General features: G+C 29.6%; 2 protein-coding genes across 4 annotated transcripts in view; one reads left to right on the forward strand and one right to left on the reverse strand.

Annotated features, from left to right (window-relative positions):
* LOC124491897 (uncharacterized) overlaps positions 1 to 11,238 on the forward strand; it is a 29,115-nt gene extending 17,877 nt beyond the window's left edge. The window contains 6 exon segments of the mRNA XM_075735202.1: positions 5,187 to 6,464; positions 6,544 to 6,657; positions 6,704 to 7,168; positions 7,171 to 8,156; positions 9,422 to 9,439; positions 10,040 to 11,238. Of these exon segments, the coding sequence (XP_075591317.1) occupies positions 5,449 to 6,464; positions 6,544 to 6,657; positions 6,704 to 7,168; positions 7,171 to 8,156; positions 9,422 to 9,439; positions 10,040 to 10,098 (2,658 nt within the window). The 5' untranslated portion in view covers positions 5,187 to 5,448 and the 3' untranslated portion in view covers positions 10,099 to 11,238.
* Positions 11,239 to 12,934: 1,696 nt separating this feature from the next.
* Positions 12,935 to 19,557, reverse strand: LOC124492604 (plasma membrane calcium-transporting ATPase 2). 3 transcript variants are annotated; one of them, XM_075735197.1, is made up of 15 exons: positions 19,198 to 19,557; positions 18,897 to 19,100; positions 18,587 to 18,715; positions 17,836 to 17,949; positions 17,300 to 17,425; positions 16,972 to 17,130; positions 16,186 to 16,388; positions 15,740 to 15,997; positions 15,264 to 15,476; positions 14,851 to 15,062; positions 14,625 to 14,775; positions 13,969 to 14,553; positions 13,603 to 13,816; positions 13,297 to 13,505; positions 12,935 to 13,238 (listed from the first exon to the last, which is right to left on the reverse strand). In XM_075735197.1, exons 1-15 carry the CDS (start codon positions 19,439 to 19,441, stop codon positions 13,047 to 13,049), a joined length of 3,213 nt encoding a protein of 1,070 aa, XP_075591312.1. In that variant the 5' UTR covers positions 19,442 to 19,557; the 3' UTR covers positions 12,935 to 13,046. The 3 variants fall into 3 exon arrangements, with proteins under 3 accessions (XP_075591312.1, XP_046911499.2, XP_075591313.1); XM_047055543.2 differs by having other exon boundaries at positions 18,897 to 19,106; XM_075735198.1 differs by lacking the exons at positions 18,587 to 18,715; positions 18,897 to 19,100; positions 19,198 to 19,557 and adding an exon at positions 18,364 to 18,397.
* Positions 19,558 to 19,750: the final 193 nt, after the last annotated feature.

Below are 19,750 nucleotides of genomic sequence, written 5' to 3' on the forward strand. Positions count from 1 at the left end.
TAATGATGATGATGATGATGATGAAGAATCGTTGACGTTTTAAGTATCAAAAAAAAAAAATTCTTATTATTCTTGGCTCTCTAAGTATTACTTTGTTTGTTGAGTAGCGAACATTTCATTTTTTTTTATGAAAAAATCTTTATGACAGGACAAATAACCAGCCAACCATCTGGGAAAAAAAAGGAATATATGAATGAAACGTAACTACCACCACCACCACCAACAACAACAACAACATAATAGAATGAATGAATGAAATGAACAAAGAATAAATTTTTTTTTTTTTTTTTTTTTTGGTTTGAGACACACACACAATAATAATAATAACGATAACGATTATTAATAGTTAATAAATGCATTTTTCATTATTTTCTCTCTCTTTCTCTCAAAATGGTTTCTGAAAATTTCGTTTTTTTTTCTCTCTCGATATATACAATAATATTATTATGAATGAAATAAAAAGGAAATGAATGAATGAATGAAACGGTTTGCGTTTTTTTTTTCTTGAGTGGCTGTACAACTTTGGACAGCAGAAACAAATTTTTTTTACCGTTTGAAATGGTCAAAATATGATGAGATAAAATGGATTGGTGGATCTATAGCTACATATAGCGTTTGTTTTGATTATTTACACTATAGTAGCACCAGTTTTCTTAGTGTTTTGTGATTATTACACACATATCATCATAAAGTTGATGATTGCACATTCATTCATGTGATATTTGTTTTTTTTTCATTTTTTTTTTGTTTATACATCATCATCATCATCATTATTATTATTAAATGTCACTTGATTTGAAATGAGTAATATTTGAAGTTGAGCAGCAGAGCACTATAGTAGTAGTATTAGTTGGTGATATGCACAATATTTCATTGTGTGATAAGTAAAAGAAAATCGGTCGACAAACGTTATGATTAGAAAATATGTTTCTCGATATGATGATGATGATGGTGGTGGCTATAAAGTTATTGAGAATTGAGAATTTAATGTGAATGAAATAGATGGCGTCAAAAAAAAAATAGAATAGAATAAGAATTATTGTTCCAGAATAAATAAAAAAATAAATGAACAAAACAAAAAAGTATCTTGAATTTTTTGTTCATAAATTGTGTGTCTGTCTGTATAGTAGAAAATATTGTAATTATTCAAGAGTATATAAATCACACAATGAAAAACAAAAATCAAAAATCATTCCTTCCAATTCTCACTCGATGATGAAAAAAAAAAAATTCAAGCAGAAAAAAATGCACTGCTGATTTGATTGAGTTTTTTTTCCACACTTTTTCACACTCACACACTCACTTTGAATGCTCGAGTAAATATTATAAACATTGTCAATAATGAAAAAATAGTAAAATAGTGAAATAGTGAATATACAACGGAAAAGTGAAAAATAAATGGCAAGATAATGACAAGAATTGATCATATATGAAAAAAAAACTAGAGAATAATATTCCAAATGGCCAATTCTATTGCTTGATCGCTTTTTTTTCACTCACATTCATTTCATTTCATGTGTGATGTGTGATGTGTTTCATTCTCTCCTGTTTTTTTTTGTATGAAAAATTGTCAGTAGTAGTAGTAGTAGTAGTAGTTGTTGTTGTTGTTGTTGTTGGTTGAACAAACAAATAATTGCATCATTGAATGAATGGTCGTCTGGTATTATATCAATATATAACTGTTATTAAAATATAAAATGAGCAAACAGCAGAAAAGCAGAAATAAATATCCAACCAACCAACCAGCTAACCAACCAGCCAACCATTCATCTAATATAGAATTTGCAGAAAGAAAGAAAAAAATTCTCTCTACCATGATCACGATGATGAGGATGACAAAGAATTTTTTTTTTTTTTTTTTGAAAGCAAAAGATAAAATATGAAAAAGTGAACATCATCATGATCATGATCATCATGATTTATTGAAAATTCTCAATTTCCTTCCCATCTCTTTCTCTTTTTTTTTTTTTTTTTTTTTTGATGATTGAGTGGATTAATAAAATTGAAATTTTTTCTTTTTCTTTTCAATTTCTCTATTCAAAAGAGAAAAATAATAATGAAAATGAAATGTTTGACTTATCAGTGATGAATATCAAACACACACACAGTGTTTGTCTTTATGGTTCATTCATTCATTGTGTTACAACGAACAAAATCTGAATTTCAATGGCTAAAAATGATGATGACCACAATTGACAATTGACAATGATGATTAAATTAAATTCAATTAAAAAAAAGTAAATCTCTGTCTGTGATTTTTACTGTGAAATAAAAAAACAATCATCACAGACAGAAATTGCATATCATTTGTCTATTCATATTTTTCTCTCTACATATATTTTGCATAATTGTAAATTGAAAAGTTTCATCTGCTTTTGAATTTTTTTTCTGTTAATGAATATCTGATGTGTTGTCCGTCTGATTATACATTTTTTTTTTTGTTCGAAATCATTTGCAATTCAAATTTGAAGAGGAAAAAAAGCTGTTCACTCAAATCAAGTTTTTTTTTTGGGGAGTAGAAAAAAAAACAAAAAACAAAAACACAAAGATAATAAATATGAAATAAGTTTGATGAAAGCCATCATCATCATCATGATGATCACATTGTTCATGATGATAATAATGGAATTAAAAATGCCTGTTTTGTTTGGCTGGCTAAAAAAAAAAAAATTTTTTTTTTCAATCAAATTTTGACGCTTTTCAAAAAAAATCTATTCTCTCTCTCGTTTTTTTTTCGCTGTCTCAAAAGTCGACAATTCTGGTCTATGGATTATGGTCGTTTACTTTCACTACCGTCACTTGTTTCAAGCCATTATTATTATAATGATTGCGATGATGATGATGATAAAAATATTGCCAAGTAGAAAGATGAAACTTTTTTTTTCCTGTTTTGTTTAAAATATTCAAGAATAATAATTATCGTGATAGTTTTTTTTCTCACTTTGAAAAACATACACAGACACTGTTACGTTCGTTTATTGCACCAAGAAAAAAACTACTATAGTGTTGTTTTTGTTTTGTTCAAAAAATTCTAAATTCTTTTATTCTCTCATGATGATGTAGTATGTTTTCTTATGATATGAGAAAAAAAAGAAAGAAACGATTATTATTAATTAGCATGAATAATAGTAGTCTGCATTATTTATTCTTTGATCATCGTTATTCTGTTGTGTGTATGTTTTTTTTGTCGACTAAAATGACTTGAATAGCTACAAGAATCACTCATCATTCATGAATTCATTCATTCTTGACATCTACATATGAATGAATGAATGGATGGTATTTTTTCCTCATTCTTGAGATCATCATGATTCATTATGTAACGAGTTTGGGCACACTTGGTCATTAATATGTTTATTTTGTTGGTTGGTTGTTGATAACATTGACCTTGTTGTTGTTGATGATGATGATGATGATAACCGATATGGATAATCTATATATCCGAAAAGAAAAAAAAATTCCAAAATCGTTATAGCAGCGTTGTAGAATAAATTTTTTTTTTATTTCTCCCCAAAAATTCGAAAGTTAAATCAAGTCATGTTTCAAGATAACAGAGAGAGAGAGAGAGAGAGAGAGAGAGAGAGAGAGAGAGAGAGAGAGAGAGAGAGAGAGAGAGAGAGAGAGAGAGAGAGAGAGAGAGAGAGAGAGAGAGAGAGAGAGAGAGAGAGAGAGAGAGAGAGAGAGAGAGAGAGAGAGAACCAACAAAACAGTCAGTGAACAGAATCACTCTGATTAATTAAAGCTGTGAATTTTTTTTTATTTTTTTTTTTTATTCTTTCCAAGTTTCATTCTCTCATTTATAATCAAAAACCAGTATAAGAAGAATAAATATTTTGCCCATCCAACAGCAACAACGAAAAAAAATGACTATAACAAACAAACAGAATGGAGAGAAAGAGAGAGAAAGAAAAAAAAAATAACGAACATTCAACCGATAAAGTTAATGATCTGCAAAGCAATTTTAACCAATGTTGCTGCTGCTACTGCTGCTGATGTTGAATAAATATCATAACGTCAGAAGATTGTCAGCCATTTCATATGTGTGTGTGTGTACAGTTTAGGTCAATTGCAGCATAAGAAATATCGTGTGTGTGTGTGTGTGTATGTTTTTTTCCTCTTCGTTTGAATAGCCCAACTGTTAACTAAACATATATACATCATTTGAGTGGCTAAAATAAAAGTGTAGTAAAATCAAAAGAAACAAAAAAAAAATTGGCATAACTTTGGATGGTAAAATTAGGCTTTTTGTATTATTATAAATAAAAATGAAAAAGAGAGAGAAAAAAAAAATTTCTCATTCATTTCATTAATGGTATTTTTTTTTGTCGGGTTCTGTTGATCCATTCTGATGATGATGATGATGATGATGATGATCATTTTGGACCAGATTTTTATGGCCTGTTATTCATATTTTCTCTTTCTTTCTCTCTTATCGTCGTCTTTGTTTGCGTTCCTCGTGTGTGTGTGTGTGTGTGTGTGTGTGTGTGTGTGTGTGTGTATGGATAAATTTCAATGTAAAAAAAAAGAAAAATTTCTTTTCATCCAAATGAATAAATGTGAAATAAGAACACAAATGACAAGTATTGAGCAATGGGTGTTTTTTTCATATTATTTATTTATTTATTTTTGGTTCCAAAAAAAAAGAAGAAGAATAAGAAGAAGAAGCAAAAGAGCAAAAAATGATGAAAAAGAATCCATTACTACACATTGGTGTATGCATATTGGTGGCTTTTTTAAAAAAAAAATGAGCAAAGAATCAAGCTCATTAATGAATATATGCATGTTTGTTGTTGTATAGTGTGTGGCTATGATAAAAAAAAATCAAAAAGAATGAAAAGATTGATTACTTTGCACTATTGGTTGGACATTTATAAAAAAAAAAAAAATAGAATCTTGGGGAATAAAATAAAGAATAAATAAATATGAGGAGGACCACCACTATTTATCAAAAAAAAAAAAAAAAAAAAAAAAAAAAAAAAAAATAGAAATAGAAATCTTGACAAATAAAACAGAATAAAAACTAGGTCAACATTTGAAATAACATTTTTCTTTTTTTTTATTTGATTTTTTTTTTGCTTTTTGACAAAGATCAATCATTATTTACAACAACAACAACAACAACAACAAAAATAACTCAAATTTATTCTCATTTTCTTTATTCTGTTTTTTTCTTCTCGCTTCAATAGAGAATTCATTCATTGGAATCTGGAATTTATTCAATCATCAATATGACAATGTTTGATATCTGTTTGTTTTGTTTTGTTTTCTATTCTCGTATTTTATAATCAATCAATGATCATGATGACTTGAAAAACAACAACATAAATTGAAAAGTGATAAATATTGTTTTATTTTTTTTTCCTCATCACAAAAGATGGACTTGATGAATGAATTTTATCACAGTGAATGATTGTGATGATGATGATGATGATGATGATGGTGATGATAATGGAAATCAATGATGATCATCAAGTAAATGTTCCTAATGATAATATTTTTAAACAAATAATGAATAATACAAATGAAAATCTTGTGAATCATGATCATGTATCGAAATATATGTTGGAATTGATGAAAAATGAAACCAATTGGGACAATCATCATCAATATCATCATCTTCATCATCATCAAAACGATAGTGGCACCATCAACACCATCAATACATCTATTAGCAGTATTATAAACATTATTCGACCATTGCCAGTGTTGAATGTCACTGACGATCATTTTCATCATTTCATCAATAGTTTTTCCAATCATAGTGACATTTTAACAATCAATAATGATGTCACTTTAATAGATAATGATAATAATAATAACGATGATCAACATTGGATGACCATCGATAATTTGAGCTCAACATTTAATTTTAATGAAACAACATCAACATTATCAATCAATGATGTTACTACTGATCCATCATCATGGTGGAATATATGGGCCAGTAAACCTTTTCCTAGTGGCTATACACAATTATCGATTGTATTATTGGCCTTTTTTTTGACCTGTATCATTATATTGGTAGTTGTTGGTAATCTACTTGTTTGTATTGCAATTGCAACGGAAAAAGCATTGAAACCAGTACAGAATTGGTTCATTGCATCATTGGCCGTATCTGATCTGCTTATTGGATTGATTATAATGCCTTTCTCATTGGCACGTGAATTAATGGGCTATTGGATGTTTGGCCAGGTTTGGTGTGATATACATGCTGCACTTGATGTTCTACTTTGTACAGCAAGTATCAATAGCCTATTTTTGATTAGTTTGGATCGTTATTGGAGTATAACACAAGCAGTAAAATATCTAAAAAAACGTACACCATCCAGAGCGGCAATGATGATTGCATTCGTATGGATATTTTCAGCATTCGTTTCATTACCACCATTGGTTGGTTGGAAAAAAGCCGAACAATCCAGTGAATATCCACAATGTAATCTAAGCGATGATATTGGTTATGTATTGTAAGTGTTTTCTTATTCATCATTTTATTCTTGAAGAAAAAAATTTTTTTTTGATTCTTTTTTTTCTTTGTATATATAGATATAGTTCTATCGGTTCATTCTATTTTCCTGCCTTGATGATGGTTTTTGTTTATGCTAAAATATTTATCGCCGCTAGAAGTCGTGCCAGAAAACATATAGCTAAAAAACGATTTAAAATACCAACGACCATATCAACAACAACAACAACACACAGCAGCAGCAGCAGCAACAGCAGCGGCAAATGAAACAATGAAAGAAAAATCAACAACAACAACATTATGTACAAGTTTTAGTAATCCAAGTCCACCAGATAATAATAATATTAACAACAATGAACATCATCATCATCATCAACATCGTCATAAACATCAACATGTTGATAATGATGATGACGACGACGATGATGATGATGATGAAGATGATGATGATCAAAATAACAACAAAAACAACGACAAAAACAACAACAACAACAACAATGGTGATGATGATGATGATGATGATGATGAAGAAATTGATGAACAAAAAGCTGTAAAAATGAATTTGATATCTGAATATCATTCACAAATTAGATTTGAACCATCTACAATAAACAACAACAACAACAATAATAATAATAATGAGAATGAATGGAATGTTGGTGATACTAGTGGTGGTGGTGGTGGTGTGATAGTGTTAATATAATGAAAACAACATTACCACCACAAATTATAATTGAAACTTCATCATCAGAATCTCGTAGGCAATCATGGAATATAATATCTACTAGTGAAATAATCACTACTATAAACACTAGTAATAATAATAATAATAATAATCAAGCATCAACAACATCTCATGGCGGAAACAACAACAATGATCAACAACAACAACAACAACGAATTAATGAAACTGATAATGAATGTTGTGGTAGTGGTGGTGGTGGTGGTGGTGGTCGAATAAATCGAAATTACAATTTAAATGAAACAAACAACAATGATGATGATTCTATCAACAATAACAATAACAATAATGACCATCAGCAAAAGCAACCGAAAACAAAAATGACTAAAACTTATTTTTCAAAAGTTAAAACTTTTAAATTATCACGAAAATCACCAACAACATCAAAAAAGATCAATGGACTTAGTAATAAAAATAGCATATCGAATAAATCAAATGGTGATGGTACTATTGATGATGATTATGATTCAGATACGGCTGCTGATTCACCAACAACGACAACAATAAATAATCATAACCGTGAACAAAGCTGTGAAACAAAAAGTTTTCTTAGTGCACCAAAATTATTACGATCACGATTTGGTTCAACATTAAGTATTGCTGATTATGAAGATTCTGATACTATTGATGATGATCAACATCATCATCATCATCAGAATAACAGGAAAAAGAATCGAGTTCAATATCAGGATCATGATCATCACCATCATCATCATCATCATCATCAACCGATCCATTTACCTAGTGATGCTGAACGTCATAAAAGAAAAATAGCTAAAGCTCGTGAAAGAAGAGCCACATTGATTGTTGGTTTAATAATGGCTGCATTCATTACCGCATGGTTGCCTTTTTTTGTGCTTTATGTTCTTGTAGCCTTATGTCAAAAATGTAAAGAAAATATTCCAGAAGGTGTATTTGCCGTTGCATTTTGGCTTGGTTATGGTAATTCAGGTTAGTGATAATAATTTCATTTATTTATTATATTCACTGTTGTATTGTTATTATCTTATCTTATTATGGACAATAATAATTTTTTCTTTCATCAAATCTTTTCAATCCAACACATACATTTACATGATGATGTAGAAGAAACAAAAATGTTTCCTTTATGTGCAATTTTTAATAGCGAAATAATTACCCATCATTTTATGATTTTTGTCTGTTTTGTTTGTTTGTCTCGTTATTGTTATCGACATACTAACACACACGCACACGTATATAAGTTCCAAACAAACGACAAGAACCAAGGACATCAACCCAATAGCTTTAAATCTAAAAAAAAAGAAAAAGAAAAATCCACGCTATATATATATGTGTGTGTGTGTGGAAGCAAATTGAATTTTCCAATTTTTTTTCTCAGTCTTTGGTTTAGTTTTTTTTTTTTTTGGTTTGTTTGTTTTAACGATTAAATGAAGCATATCAATTAATTTGTCATTAAGTGGTTTATACACACACACACGCACACAGAACAAGTGGTGGGTGGTTTGCTGATTTGCTGGTGTGTGTATGTGTGTCGGTTATACACAATTAATTAAATCACAATCTTAGAATCTTAGTTATTCTAGACACATTTTATCGTATAACTGGGTTAGAGTGAATTCTAAATTTTATTATTGAACACCCGCACACATACACACACAAACACACAAGAATCAGCCGTTAACATATTCGATAACCAACATGTATAACCGTAATCGTATTATACGAAACGCAGAGACACAAAAAAAACAACGAATAGAGAGAGATGGTTGGATAGAAAAACGGCAAATAATTTATGATCGAAAATTTTTCGTTTTTCATTTTAAATTGCAATTTATTTTTTTTTATTGATCAATCAATTAAATGAAAACAGAATTGTCATTACAACCAAGAAAAAAAAAACTCAAAAGAAAAAACAAAAACATGAATTTGAAATAAAAACTCACTGGCTCATTGAATTCACATTGCACAAACCAGATGAACTTGATGTTTTGCATTGAAAAAAATTTGTTGTGCATCTAATAATCTTTTTCTTTTTCTTTTTATTTTTCTTTGAATCCGGCAATTTCTCTCTCTCGTTTTAAATCTGGATTTTCATCTGGTCGGTTGGTTTTCGTATTTTATTCTTGGGTGTGTGTGTGTTTGTGATGATTTAAAATCTCGAAAAAAAAACGAAAATCGACGAAAAAAAAACGACGAATGTTCATAAAAAAAACAAAAACAAAACAAAAAATCAGCCGCAAATCCCATTATTTGTAAGTATCGATCCATCTTTGTTTATTCATTCATTTCATTTCTGTTTGTTTTTTTTTCTTCGTTTGTTTGTTGTTGATTTTTTCTGGTTCATTCACTTTTTTCTGTTTGTATTTGTTATTATACTTGTGTGTAGAGTGTGGGTGTGTGTGTATGTGTGTATGCGAAGCTCATCATCAAATAACAGTAATATCAGTACATAATGCACGTATGTTTAAGATTCACGTTCTTTTTGTTGCATTACGATTTACCAACTTTGGAATAAAAAAAAAAAAGTTTTTTTTCATATAGAATATTCATTGGTCGACAACCAAAGAATAGATTTTTTCCCTCTCTGTCTCTCTGTCTCCAACTGCTGCTGTAGCTGAAGAAAAAAAAGCAAAAAAGGATTAGTTTGATGAATAATATATATGAAAATTAGCATATTTTTTTCTCACATTCAAAATCTGGAATTTTTTTTTTTTCGTCTGAATGATATCATCACATATATGAAGAGCTTGTTTTTTTTGCCTGATTTTCTGTTTTTTTTTGTTGTTACAAAATCAAATCGAATTTTCATTGATTTCATTTTCTCTCTCTCTCTCTCATTCTCTCAAATATAGATACCATCTTCAATCGCGACTATCGGAAAGCCTTTCGTAAAATTCTTTTTAAACGTTGAAAAACCAAAAAAAAAAATTTTGTCATCGTCGTCGTCATCGTTGTTTGTGTGTTGTGTTCATTTATCGATTCATCAATTTGAATCAATTTTTCATCGGTGACGTGGTGGCGGTACACTCTACTTCTTCTTCTTCTTCTTCGGCGTAAATCGATGAATTTTATAAAATTTGAAAAAATAACGAATTTTTATTGTATGGCAGAATTTTTTTTCTTTTTTGGATTGTTGTCAAAACACGTGAAAACAATTAACTTAAAAAGTCAACATTCAGAATGAATGAATGTTGACTTTTTTTCTATTCGCTCCACATACACAAAACACACATACACACACACACACGTAAACACAATGTATTCACATCAAGATTGATCATTTTTTTTTCTGGGCACAACTTGCGACAACAACAACAACAAATGCATTGAATCGAATGAATGACATGTCTACAATGAAGAAAAAAAAATATCGATCTTTTTTCACTCATTCCATCTCTGTGTGTGTGTGGAAATAGATTTTTGTCTCTTCCATTATCATCATGATGTCGCTTTCATCACTTGACATCATCAAATCAGCACACAAAACTAATCCATTCGTCATCATCATTGGAATTATTATTGAGTTAAAAACAAAAAAAAAGTCTTCCCATCAAACAGTTTTGTTTTTTTTTGCAAATCAAATAAAACTTGTAAAATATCATCATCAATATTTCATGTTTCTTTTGGGTCCATCAATTCATTCCGAATCATTTTTGCTCTCTACATTCGAATTAAACACAGACACACACACCTTGGAATCAGAATCGAAAACAGACCTGTTTTTGCTTTATACAAATGACCAAGAATTTAAAAAACAAAAAAAAAAAAAGAAAATTTTTACGCACAACTCAACTCTTTATCATCATCTTGAAATAAATAAAAAAAACAACAAAAAGCAAATTCATCAATCAATCAATTATATCAATTTCCATTGTTTTCTTATCATCATCATCATTTTTTTCCTTTGCAATATAATCTACATTTGTGTTTTTTTTTTTGTGTACAATTCGTTTTTTGTTTTTGTTTTTTTGTTTCCTGTTTGTGTATAAATATCATGTGCATGAATCAATTTATCATTTTCAAATGACAAATAAAATATCTATTAATTTTTTGTCACTTTTGTAAATTTTTAAAGTGGTGGTGATTCTTTTTTTTTGTCTTGGGCCCATCATCATCATCATCATTGATGCTGGTACAACAATTTTTGAATGCTGGACAACGGTCATCAACATTCCAATCACCAATTGTCACACCAGCTGTTATAATTTTTTTTTTTTTTTTGGTCTCGTTTCAAAATAAATGGCCAATGGGCATCGTTCACAACATACACAAACACACGCATACACACACACGCAGGAAAATCATCATTACTCTCTACCTGAGTATGTTTTTCACATTTCCATTATTATCTGGATATAAGTGTTATTGCTTTACAACACACACACACACACACACACACCCATACGGTGGCAGAGATTTAATGGAATCAGGAAAAAAATCAATGTTTATCTCACTCTCTCTCTCTCTCCCTTTTTCACTCGACCACTTACTATCCATATATATTGAACTCATTAACGAGATTGGGCCAGTAAATTCTCTGCAATTTATAGCACACACAATGATGATAATTAGTATGTTGGAAATATTTATTTCTTGCCGAGTGTTTTTTTTATACCATTATTATTACAAATCTTCACCATGGATTCCATAAAATCTCTGCAGTGAAAGAAATTATTAATTCAACACCAAAAATAAAGAATGAAATTGGACACAAAAAAAGCAACAACCACCACCAATATAATGATCCATTTATCAATTATTAATTTTTAATTTTTTTCTTCTTCTTCGTCTTCGTTAACCTGACCTTGTATGATGATCCTTCTTCTTTTTTTTCCACGAATATCGTTTAGATAAAATCATCATCATCATCATGTTTGGGAGAAAAAGTGGATACCACCAAATTCTAAATGTTTTCTTGATTTCTTGATCTGTTCGACGAAACAACAACAACAACAACAACAATAAAATAAAAATCTGAAGAAAATAAAAATGTTAAAGGTGGCCAAAAAAATAGAAAAAAAAATTTTCGTAATCAACCTACCTGTGTGTTGTTTTTTTTTCTGGAGCGTGTGTTTCCATCGTAAATTTCACTTGTACACAACAGAAAAAAATTGTGTTTTTCACTGTTTTCCAACCATATAATAAACCTAAATGAAATATAAATAAAAAAAAACACGAAAACATTTGGAAAAAAACGATCAAAATGAACTCATACACAACATACACCTTTTGTTGTTGTTGTTGTTGTTGTTTTGTTGTCGTTTTCGTCGTCATATAAAAACGAAAATTCGGTGAATCTTCTTTTTATATGTCTATCTGTCTGTGTTTTCATTATTATTTTTTTTTTTGCTATTTGGACATTAACGACAAATTATTATACAACGGGCGTCGTACCTCCTCATATACCACCACACACCATTAAATGAATGTCTTTGTTGTTGCAGAGTGTTGTGTTGTAACAAAAAAAAAATTATACAAGACCCAAGATACCACTTGGTCGTTCGTATTGGGGGATGGAGGCAAATCGTACTCTATTCTATTGGTTGGTTGAGTAGATATAAAACCAAAAAAAAAAAAAATTTTTGCCAAATAAACAGAAAATTTTCCTTTAAAGACCTAATAATGTCGTCGTCGGCATCATTCAGGATATTTGTTGTGGGTGTGTGTGTGTGTGTGATTATTACATTAAATTCAAAATATAAATATATAAAGATGGAGTAAGATGTAAAAATAAAAACTTTTGGCTTATTATAATGGTCATCATTATTAACGTATGATTATAATTTATGTTTAATTTTTCAACGAAAAAAGTAGAGATTATCATTGTCAACTGTTATCCAGTTTCAGTTTTATTTATTTTCAGTGGTTGGATGGTTGTTGGTGGCCACTAATTCCATTTATCCAATTATAATTACGTGTTTTCAATGTCATCGTTGTTGTTATTTGACCCCATACAAGCATACTGAAACCAAACGCTAAACACCACATCCATTGTGATAAATCCAATGGACAAGTGTTGAACCAAATGCTACCGAATTGTATAATGCATACCTATTTTATTGATGATCAATGATAATTATATTAATAACTAACTAATTTCATTTATTACCTGTATGAATAATGTACCGGAAAATATTGAACAAAACATCCAATTTGCTAAAATACCTTCAAATACATTACGATCACCATTGATTTTACGTGAATTAATTTCATTGAATAATGTTAACATTACGAATATATTGAATAACATTGTAAAATGAACGGTCGGTGTGTTTTTACTCAATTGTAGACCAGAATCAAAATCTAACCATTGTGGACCTGTGTGTGTGTGTGTGTGTGTGTGTTTGAGAAACAACAAAAACGATAATAACATTAGAAAGGTAGATATAAAAACAGGTAAACGAATATATTTTACCATAGAATAAAAATGATATCAAAATGGCAAGCTGATATAATGCATTACCGGCAATAATTTTAAGCATATTTGTCGATATCAATGGTTTATTACGACCATATGGTTTACGTAATAAAACTGTTTTATCTGGTTCTTCAGTTGAAAGCGCCAATGAACCTAATGTATCCATAATCAGATTAACCCATAACATTTGTACTGGTCTCAATGGACTTTCCTGTTTTTTTTTTTTTTTTTTTTTGTTCATCACAAATTTGTCGGTAGGCAGGTAATAATTGATGATGATGATGATAACCATCAAAAAGTGAAAAAAAAAATAAAATGGATGAATCAATGAATGGCATTAAGAGTAATGATAATAAATCATACTTGTATAATACATGCACTAACGAAACATATCAATACAGCTACAATATTGACAGTTAATTGGAATTGAATAAATTTAGCAATACTGTCATAAACATTTCTGCCCCAGATGACTGATTTTATTATGCTTGAAAAATTATCATCAGTCAATATAATGTCCGATGCTTCTTTGGCCACTTCGGTGCCAGCAATGCCCATGGCGAAACCAACATCAGCCATTTTTAATGCTGGTGCATCATTTGTACCATCACCAGTGACAGCTACCACTTCTCTTGCTGATGTTATTCGACTTGCAATTATATGTTTGACAAGAATATATTTATCCATAGGTGATGAACGTGCCAATACACGTAAATGTGGCCATATAGAATCGAATAAATCTTGATCAATTTCACCGGAATCATTACGTATCATTTGATTAAATTGTTTACCATCAAGTATCATGAAATTTTTTTCTTGATTACTATTACTATCAGTATTGATTATACCACATTTGTTTGCAATCGATCTTGCCGTATCAATATTATCACCAGTTATCATTCGTACGGTTATACCGGATTCTTGAAATTTTTTTATAGCTTGTGGTACCTTGGAAAATTGGAAATTAATCAAAAAAAAAAAAAACAATTCTAATGGATGCTATACACCCATCAACTTACATCTTTTCGGATAGGGTCTTCAATACCAACGATGGCTAAACAAGTCATATCTGAATAGGATTGTTCATCATCCCATTCTGGTTCAATATTTCGTTTAATCATCTTACAATTAGGTTTATTATTATCACGGTTATGGTTTGGTCGGCTATTTCTACTCGTATTTGATTATATGATATGATCATCATTATTTATTATTTAAAAAAAAAAATTAATTCATCACACATACTCATCATTATTGGCATCGTTCGCGTCATCATCATCATCATCATGGAAAATATAATCCACATAAGCCAAACAAATAGTACGTAGACCATTGTGTGCCATTACTTTTATCACTTGCTGTGTAATCTTATTTTTTTCCATTAAATTCAATCGTAATAATTTACCATCAACACCAATGATAAAAGAACATTTACGTAATATAATTTCTGAAGCACCCTAAATACCAGAAAAAAATGATGATATTAAATTAGCTAATACAAACAATATCATCATCATCATCATATACTAATATTAAAGACAACAACAAAAGAAAGTGAGAGAAGAAAAAAAAAGTTCTGTGTAATGGAATCTTACTTTTTCTCTTTTTTTTCTCTTTCCAACACACACACACACACACACACACACAAATATACAAACCTTGGCTAATAAACGAAATCCTTGATCATCTGGTAGTTTGATTATTGTACGCATCAATTTCCTCATGGAATTGAATGCAAAAACTCGATGAATTTCATTCACAGAAAATTCATTGCGTAATTTAGCATAATCATATTGAAGCTTATAAAGTAAACCTAATAATGCACATTCGGTTTTGTTTCCATATTGTTTGATCAAATTATTTTCGTCTCGCTAGATTTTTTTTTTTGTAAACGAATAGAAAAAAAAAGAAAAATAGAGATGATGAGAAAAAAAAAGATGAAAAATGAATTATGAAGAGAGAGAGAAAAAAAAGCAAAAGTCACACCATATTATTGGAAATGTCAACGTTATAATAAAATAATTATAATGGTGATAATACACACACACAGGCGAATAATAATTATTTTTTTTCGGGCAATATAAAAACGGGGTTGTGTTGTGTTTGTTTTTTTTTTTTTTTTTTTGAAACTTACCGCAATACGACTTGTAGATGCTGAATTCAATGCAATATTCTGAGCCAATATATGGACAAATGTGATATTTTGTGCTGTATGAAAATTCAGCTGTCTTTTTGATAATTTTGTATAATAAATACCAAATGTATAACATTGTACGGCGGTCATTTTGTTTGCTGTTAATGTTCCTGTTTTATCCGAACAAATAGTCGTTGCATTACCCATCGTTTCACAAGCATCAATATGACGTACTAGATTGTTATCTCTCATCATTTGCTATGATTCATTCGTTCATCATTAATATGTTGGTTTTGTCAAAAAAAAAAAAAAAAAAAAAATTTATGTAAAAATGGTGTAAACTATTGATTTTTTGGTGTGATATTTTTACGGCACGATTCAGATTGACTATCTATCTATCTATCTATCTATCCATATAATCTTATCTTTTTTTTCTATCCACATACCTTAACCGAATAGGCCAATGATAATGATACGGCCAATGGTAGTCCTTCCGGTACGGCAACAACAAGAATCGTTATACCAGTGATGACATGATCAAAAAATTCTTTTATATGTTTATATGCCAATTTTTCCTGTTTAATAGCAAATTCAACAATACAAGATCGTACGATAAGCATTATAATGGTTATTATTGCGATTGATATGCCTATAACAACAACAACAACAATAACAACAAATAAAAAGACGGCGACAATGATGATGAAAAAAAAAATGGAAAAATGAAAATTCAATTCAAAAAAAAAAAAAAAAATAAGGGGAAAAAATTTACATGATGGCGCGGTTGGTGAAAGAAAAGAAAACATATATTGATGAAAATAGATATAAAACCGGGTGCAAACAAATTTTCATCGATTGATTGATTGATTGATTGATTTTGGGGTTTATGTATAGAATGGGGGTGCTGGTGGTGGTGGTGGTTGGAAAATAATCGGTTTGTGTGTGGAACGGAACAGAGATTCCATAAACACAATGTGATTGTCGCTGTCGCATCACCATATCATTTTTTTCTGTGAAAAAATGGAATATTCATATGCATATAACTTCACCATCACATTCTTGTTTTTTTTCATATCTATTTCTATTTATCTTCAAAATGCATGCATATGATTCTCTCTCTCTCTGTCTATCGGGGTTTCTTCGTTCAAAGGATGTTTGTTTTTTGAGTAAAAAAAAAGAAGAAAAAAAAAATTCTCTTCTCGCCATATATATACACACACACATACACATACCAAAATATCCAATTTTGACAGCCAAATCGGCAAGTTTACATTGTAGGATTGATTTTCCTTTTTTTCCACTTTTCATAAGTGTATAAATAACGCCCGTTTGTGAATTGGCACCGACAGCGATAACAATCATACGGCCACTTCCTTCCATAACATGAGTTCCTGGGATTTTTTTTGATCCAAATAACAATAACAACAACAAAAAAATGTGAATGATAATAAAATATTGAAATGAAATCACAGACACACACACAGCATTTATAGGCAGAATTTTTTTTTAAATTTTCGGGCCCAGCCAGATTACACACAAATATATGGCAAACAAACATACCAGCAAATAATGTGATATCTTTATCCGTTCGTTTGGCCACTAGATCCGATTCACCAGTCATTGAGCTTTCATCGATTTTTAATTCATTATATTCGAATAATATTCCATCAGCTGGAATTACGTCACCTATTATCAAAAAAAAAGAAAAAGTGAAGCGAAATGAAAAAAAAAACACACACACCACACATTAATAACAGAGAAAAGTTTTGCATAAAAAATTAATTGAAAATTAGAAATGTATATAATATGCAAATGACAAATATTTTCTCTCTCTCTCTCTCTCTCTCTCTCTCTTGCTCTCTCGCTCTCTCATTTCGCGTTTTTTTCATCATTACCTACCTGAAAAAAAACTTGACTAAAACTAGAAAAAAAAATTCAGAAAGAAAATCTCGATATGGTGATCACAACACAAAAGGGTTAAAGAGGAGGGGTGGTGTGGATTTTGGTTGTTTTTTGCACAAACACCAAAACATCAAACAAACCACCAGACAAGCATCAAATTAGTTATTATTATATTAAGAAACATTAATATTTACCATATTTAATTATGCAAATATCACCAACAACTAAATCCGATGTTGATATTTCATGTATATTACCATTACGTAATACATTGATCTTGTGTTCTTTTTCTAAACGATTTTGTAATGCTGTGCATATTTTTTTTTTTCATTAATTGACATTGAAACCAGAGAGGAAACGTTGAAAACAGAAAGTAATACAAGACCACCCATTGATGGAAAAAAAAACATTTTATAGGATGTGTAATTGTGATGTGATTCCAGATTTTCATGTTCATTTTTGTTGTTGTTGTTGTCGTCGTTTGATTTAAACCATATTCACACACACACACACACACACAAGAAAAAAAACAACATCATTCATGGACGACGTTTGTTTAATCGGAACAAATACGATTTACGATAAAAAACATAAAGAGAAAACAAAAAAAGAAATATTAACAAACAAAACAAAAAAAAACAGGAAAAAATGTGAAAAGAAAATGTGATTTATAAGAAAACACATTAAAAGAATAGCGATGCAAATCACACACAAACACACACATTTGATGTATTTTTTGGTGGAATGTGAAATCGGGTTATTGTTTTTCTTTCTTTCTTTTTTTTTCACAGTTCATTTCTTATCATCATCAGATATAAAAACCGATGATGACGATGACGATGAATGAATTGAATTGATATTGGGAAAATGGGAATTATTATTATAATAAAAACACATAAACGGAATAATAAAACAAAACAAAACAAAAAAAAACAACGGTCAAACCTCTAAATTTGGCTTCTTTTCCATATTCGCTGGTTGCCATTACTAATACTGTAATCATAATCGATAACCATATGGCCACTGATTCAACATAACCATATCGATCTTCATTTTTTTGTTCCAAATATGGATCTAAACACAGAATAGAAAAAAATGATTATTGCTTTTATTAATATGATTTTCTCGCTATTTTCATTATTGAAAAAAAAGAGAGAAAAAGATTTGTTCGATTTTTTTCCAGTTAATCAATGTATTATTATGTGTATGTGTGTGTGTGTGTTGGTAATGAGTAAAAAACAAACTGATGCCTTACTTCGATGATCATCGGACGATGATTCATTTGTTGGATGATAGAATGAAAGTGCCAATGAAACGAATGCACATATTTCCAACATGATCATCGTTTTTTCTTGCAATGCTTCCAATACTAATGACAAAAATGATTTCGATGTAATGGCAATCAATTTATTTGAGCCAAAAACTTGTTTCCGAAGCTTAATTTCATCATCGGTTCCATCTATACCTAATTTTTGGTATGGTGGTGATATTATGAATGGATAGAAAATTATTAACAAATTTATATCTGGCAAATTCTGAATACAATCATTGATTACCTTTATCAAGTGAAATATTTAACTTCATACACAATTCATTTATTGATCCAAATTTTTCTTCAACCTTTTCAATGGATTCTAAGCCACGATATTCCATTAATTCTGTCAACTCTTTATTGGTGACATCAAACTTTTTTGCCGTTGTCGTTGCCGTGGTCGTTGAGACCGTTTTCAATGATGATTTCAACGAATCACGAACACGACAAGTTGATTGAAAAATTGTACTAAAACAATCTGCAAACATTTTTTTTCACAGAATTCTCAGGAAACGTTAATTTTTATCAAGTAAACATGAAACGAAAAAACAAAATAAACAGAGAACAAAAAGAAGATTAATCATTGAAACTAAAAAGTTTGATTTCCTTTTTTATGTTTATATTTATAAAGAAAAAACTTACATGCTGAGATTATTATTTTTATTTTATTTTTTTGAATTTAATCCAATAATAAAAATCAAAAACAAAAAAAAACAGAATAATAAATTCCGGAAATTAAACTGTTGTGCTGTTGTATTGTTGTTCAATACACAAAATATTTATTTTCTGTAAAGATT

Source organism: Dermatophagoides farinae, chromosome 1 (genome assembly GCF_024713945.1).
Source record: "Dermatophagoides farinae isolate YC_2012a chromosome 1, ASM2471394v1, whole genome shotgun sequence".
NCBI lineage: Eukaryota > Metazoa > Arthropoda > Arachnida > Sarcoptiformes > Pyroglyphidae > Dermatophagoides > Dermatophagoides farinae.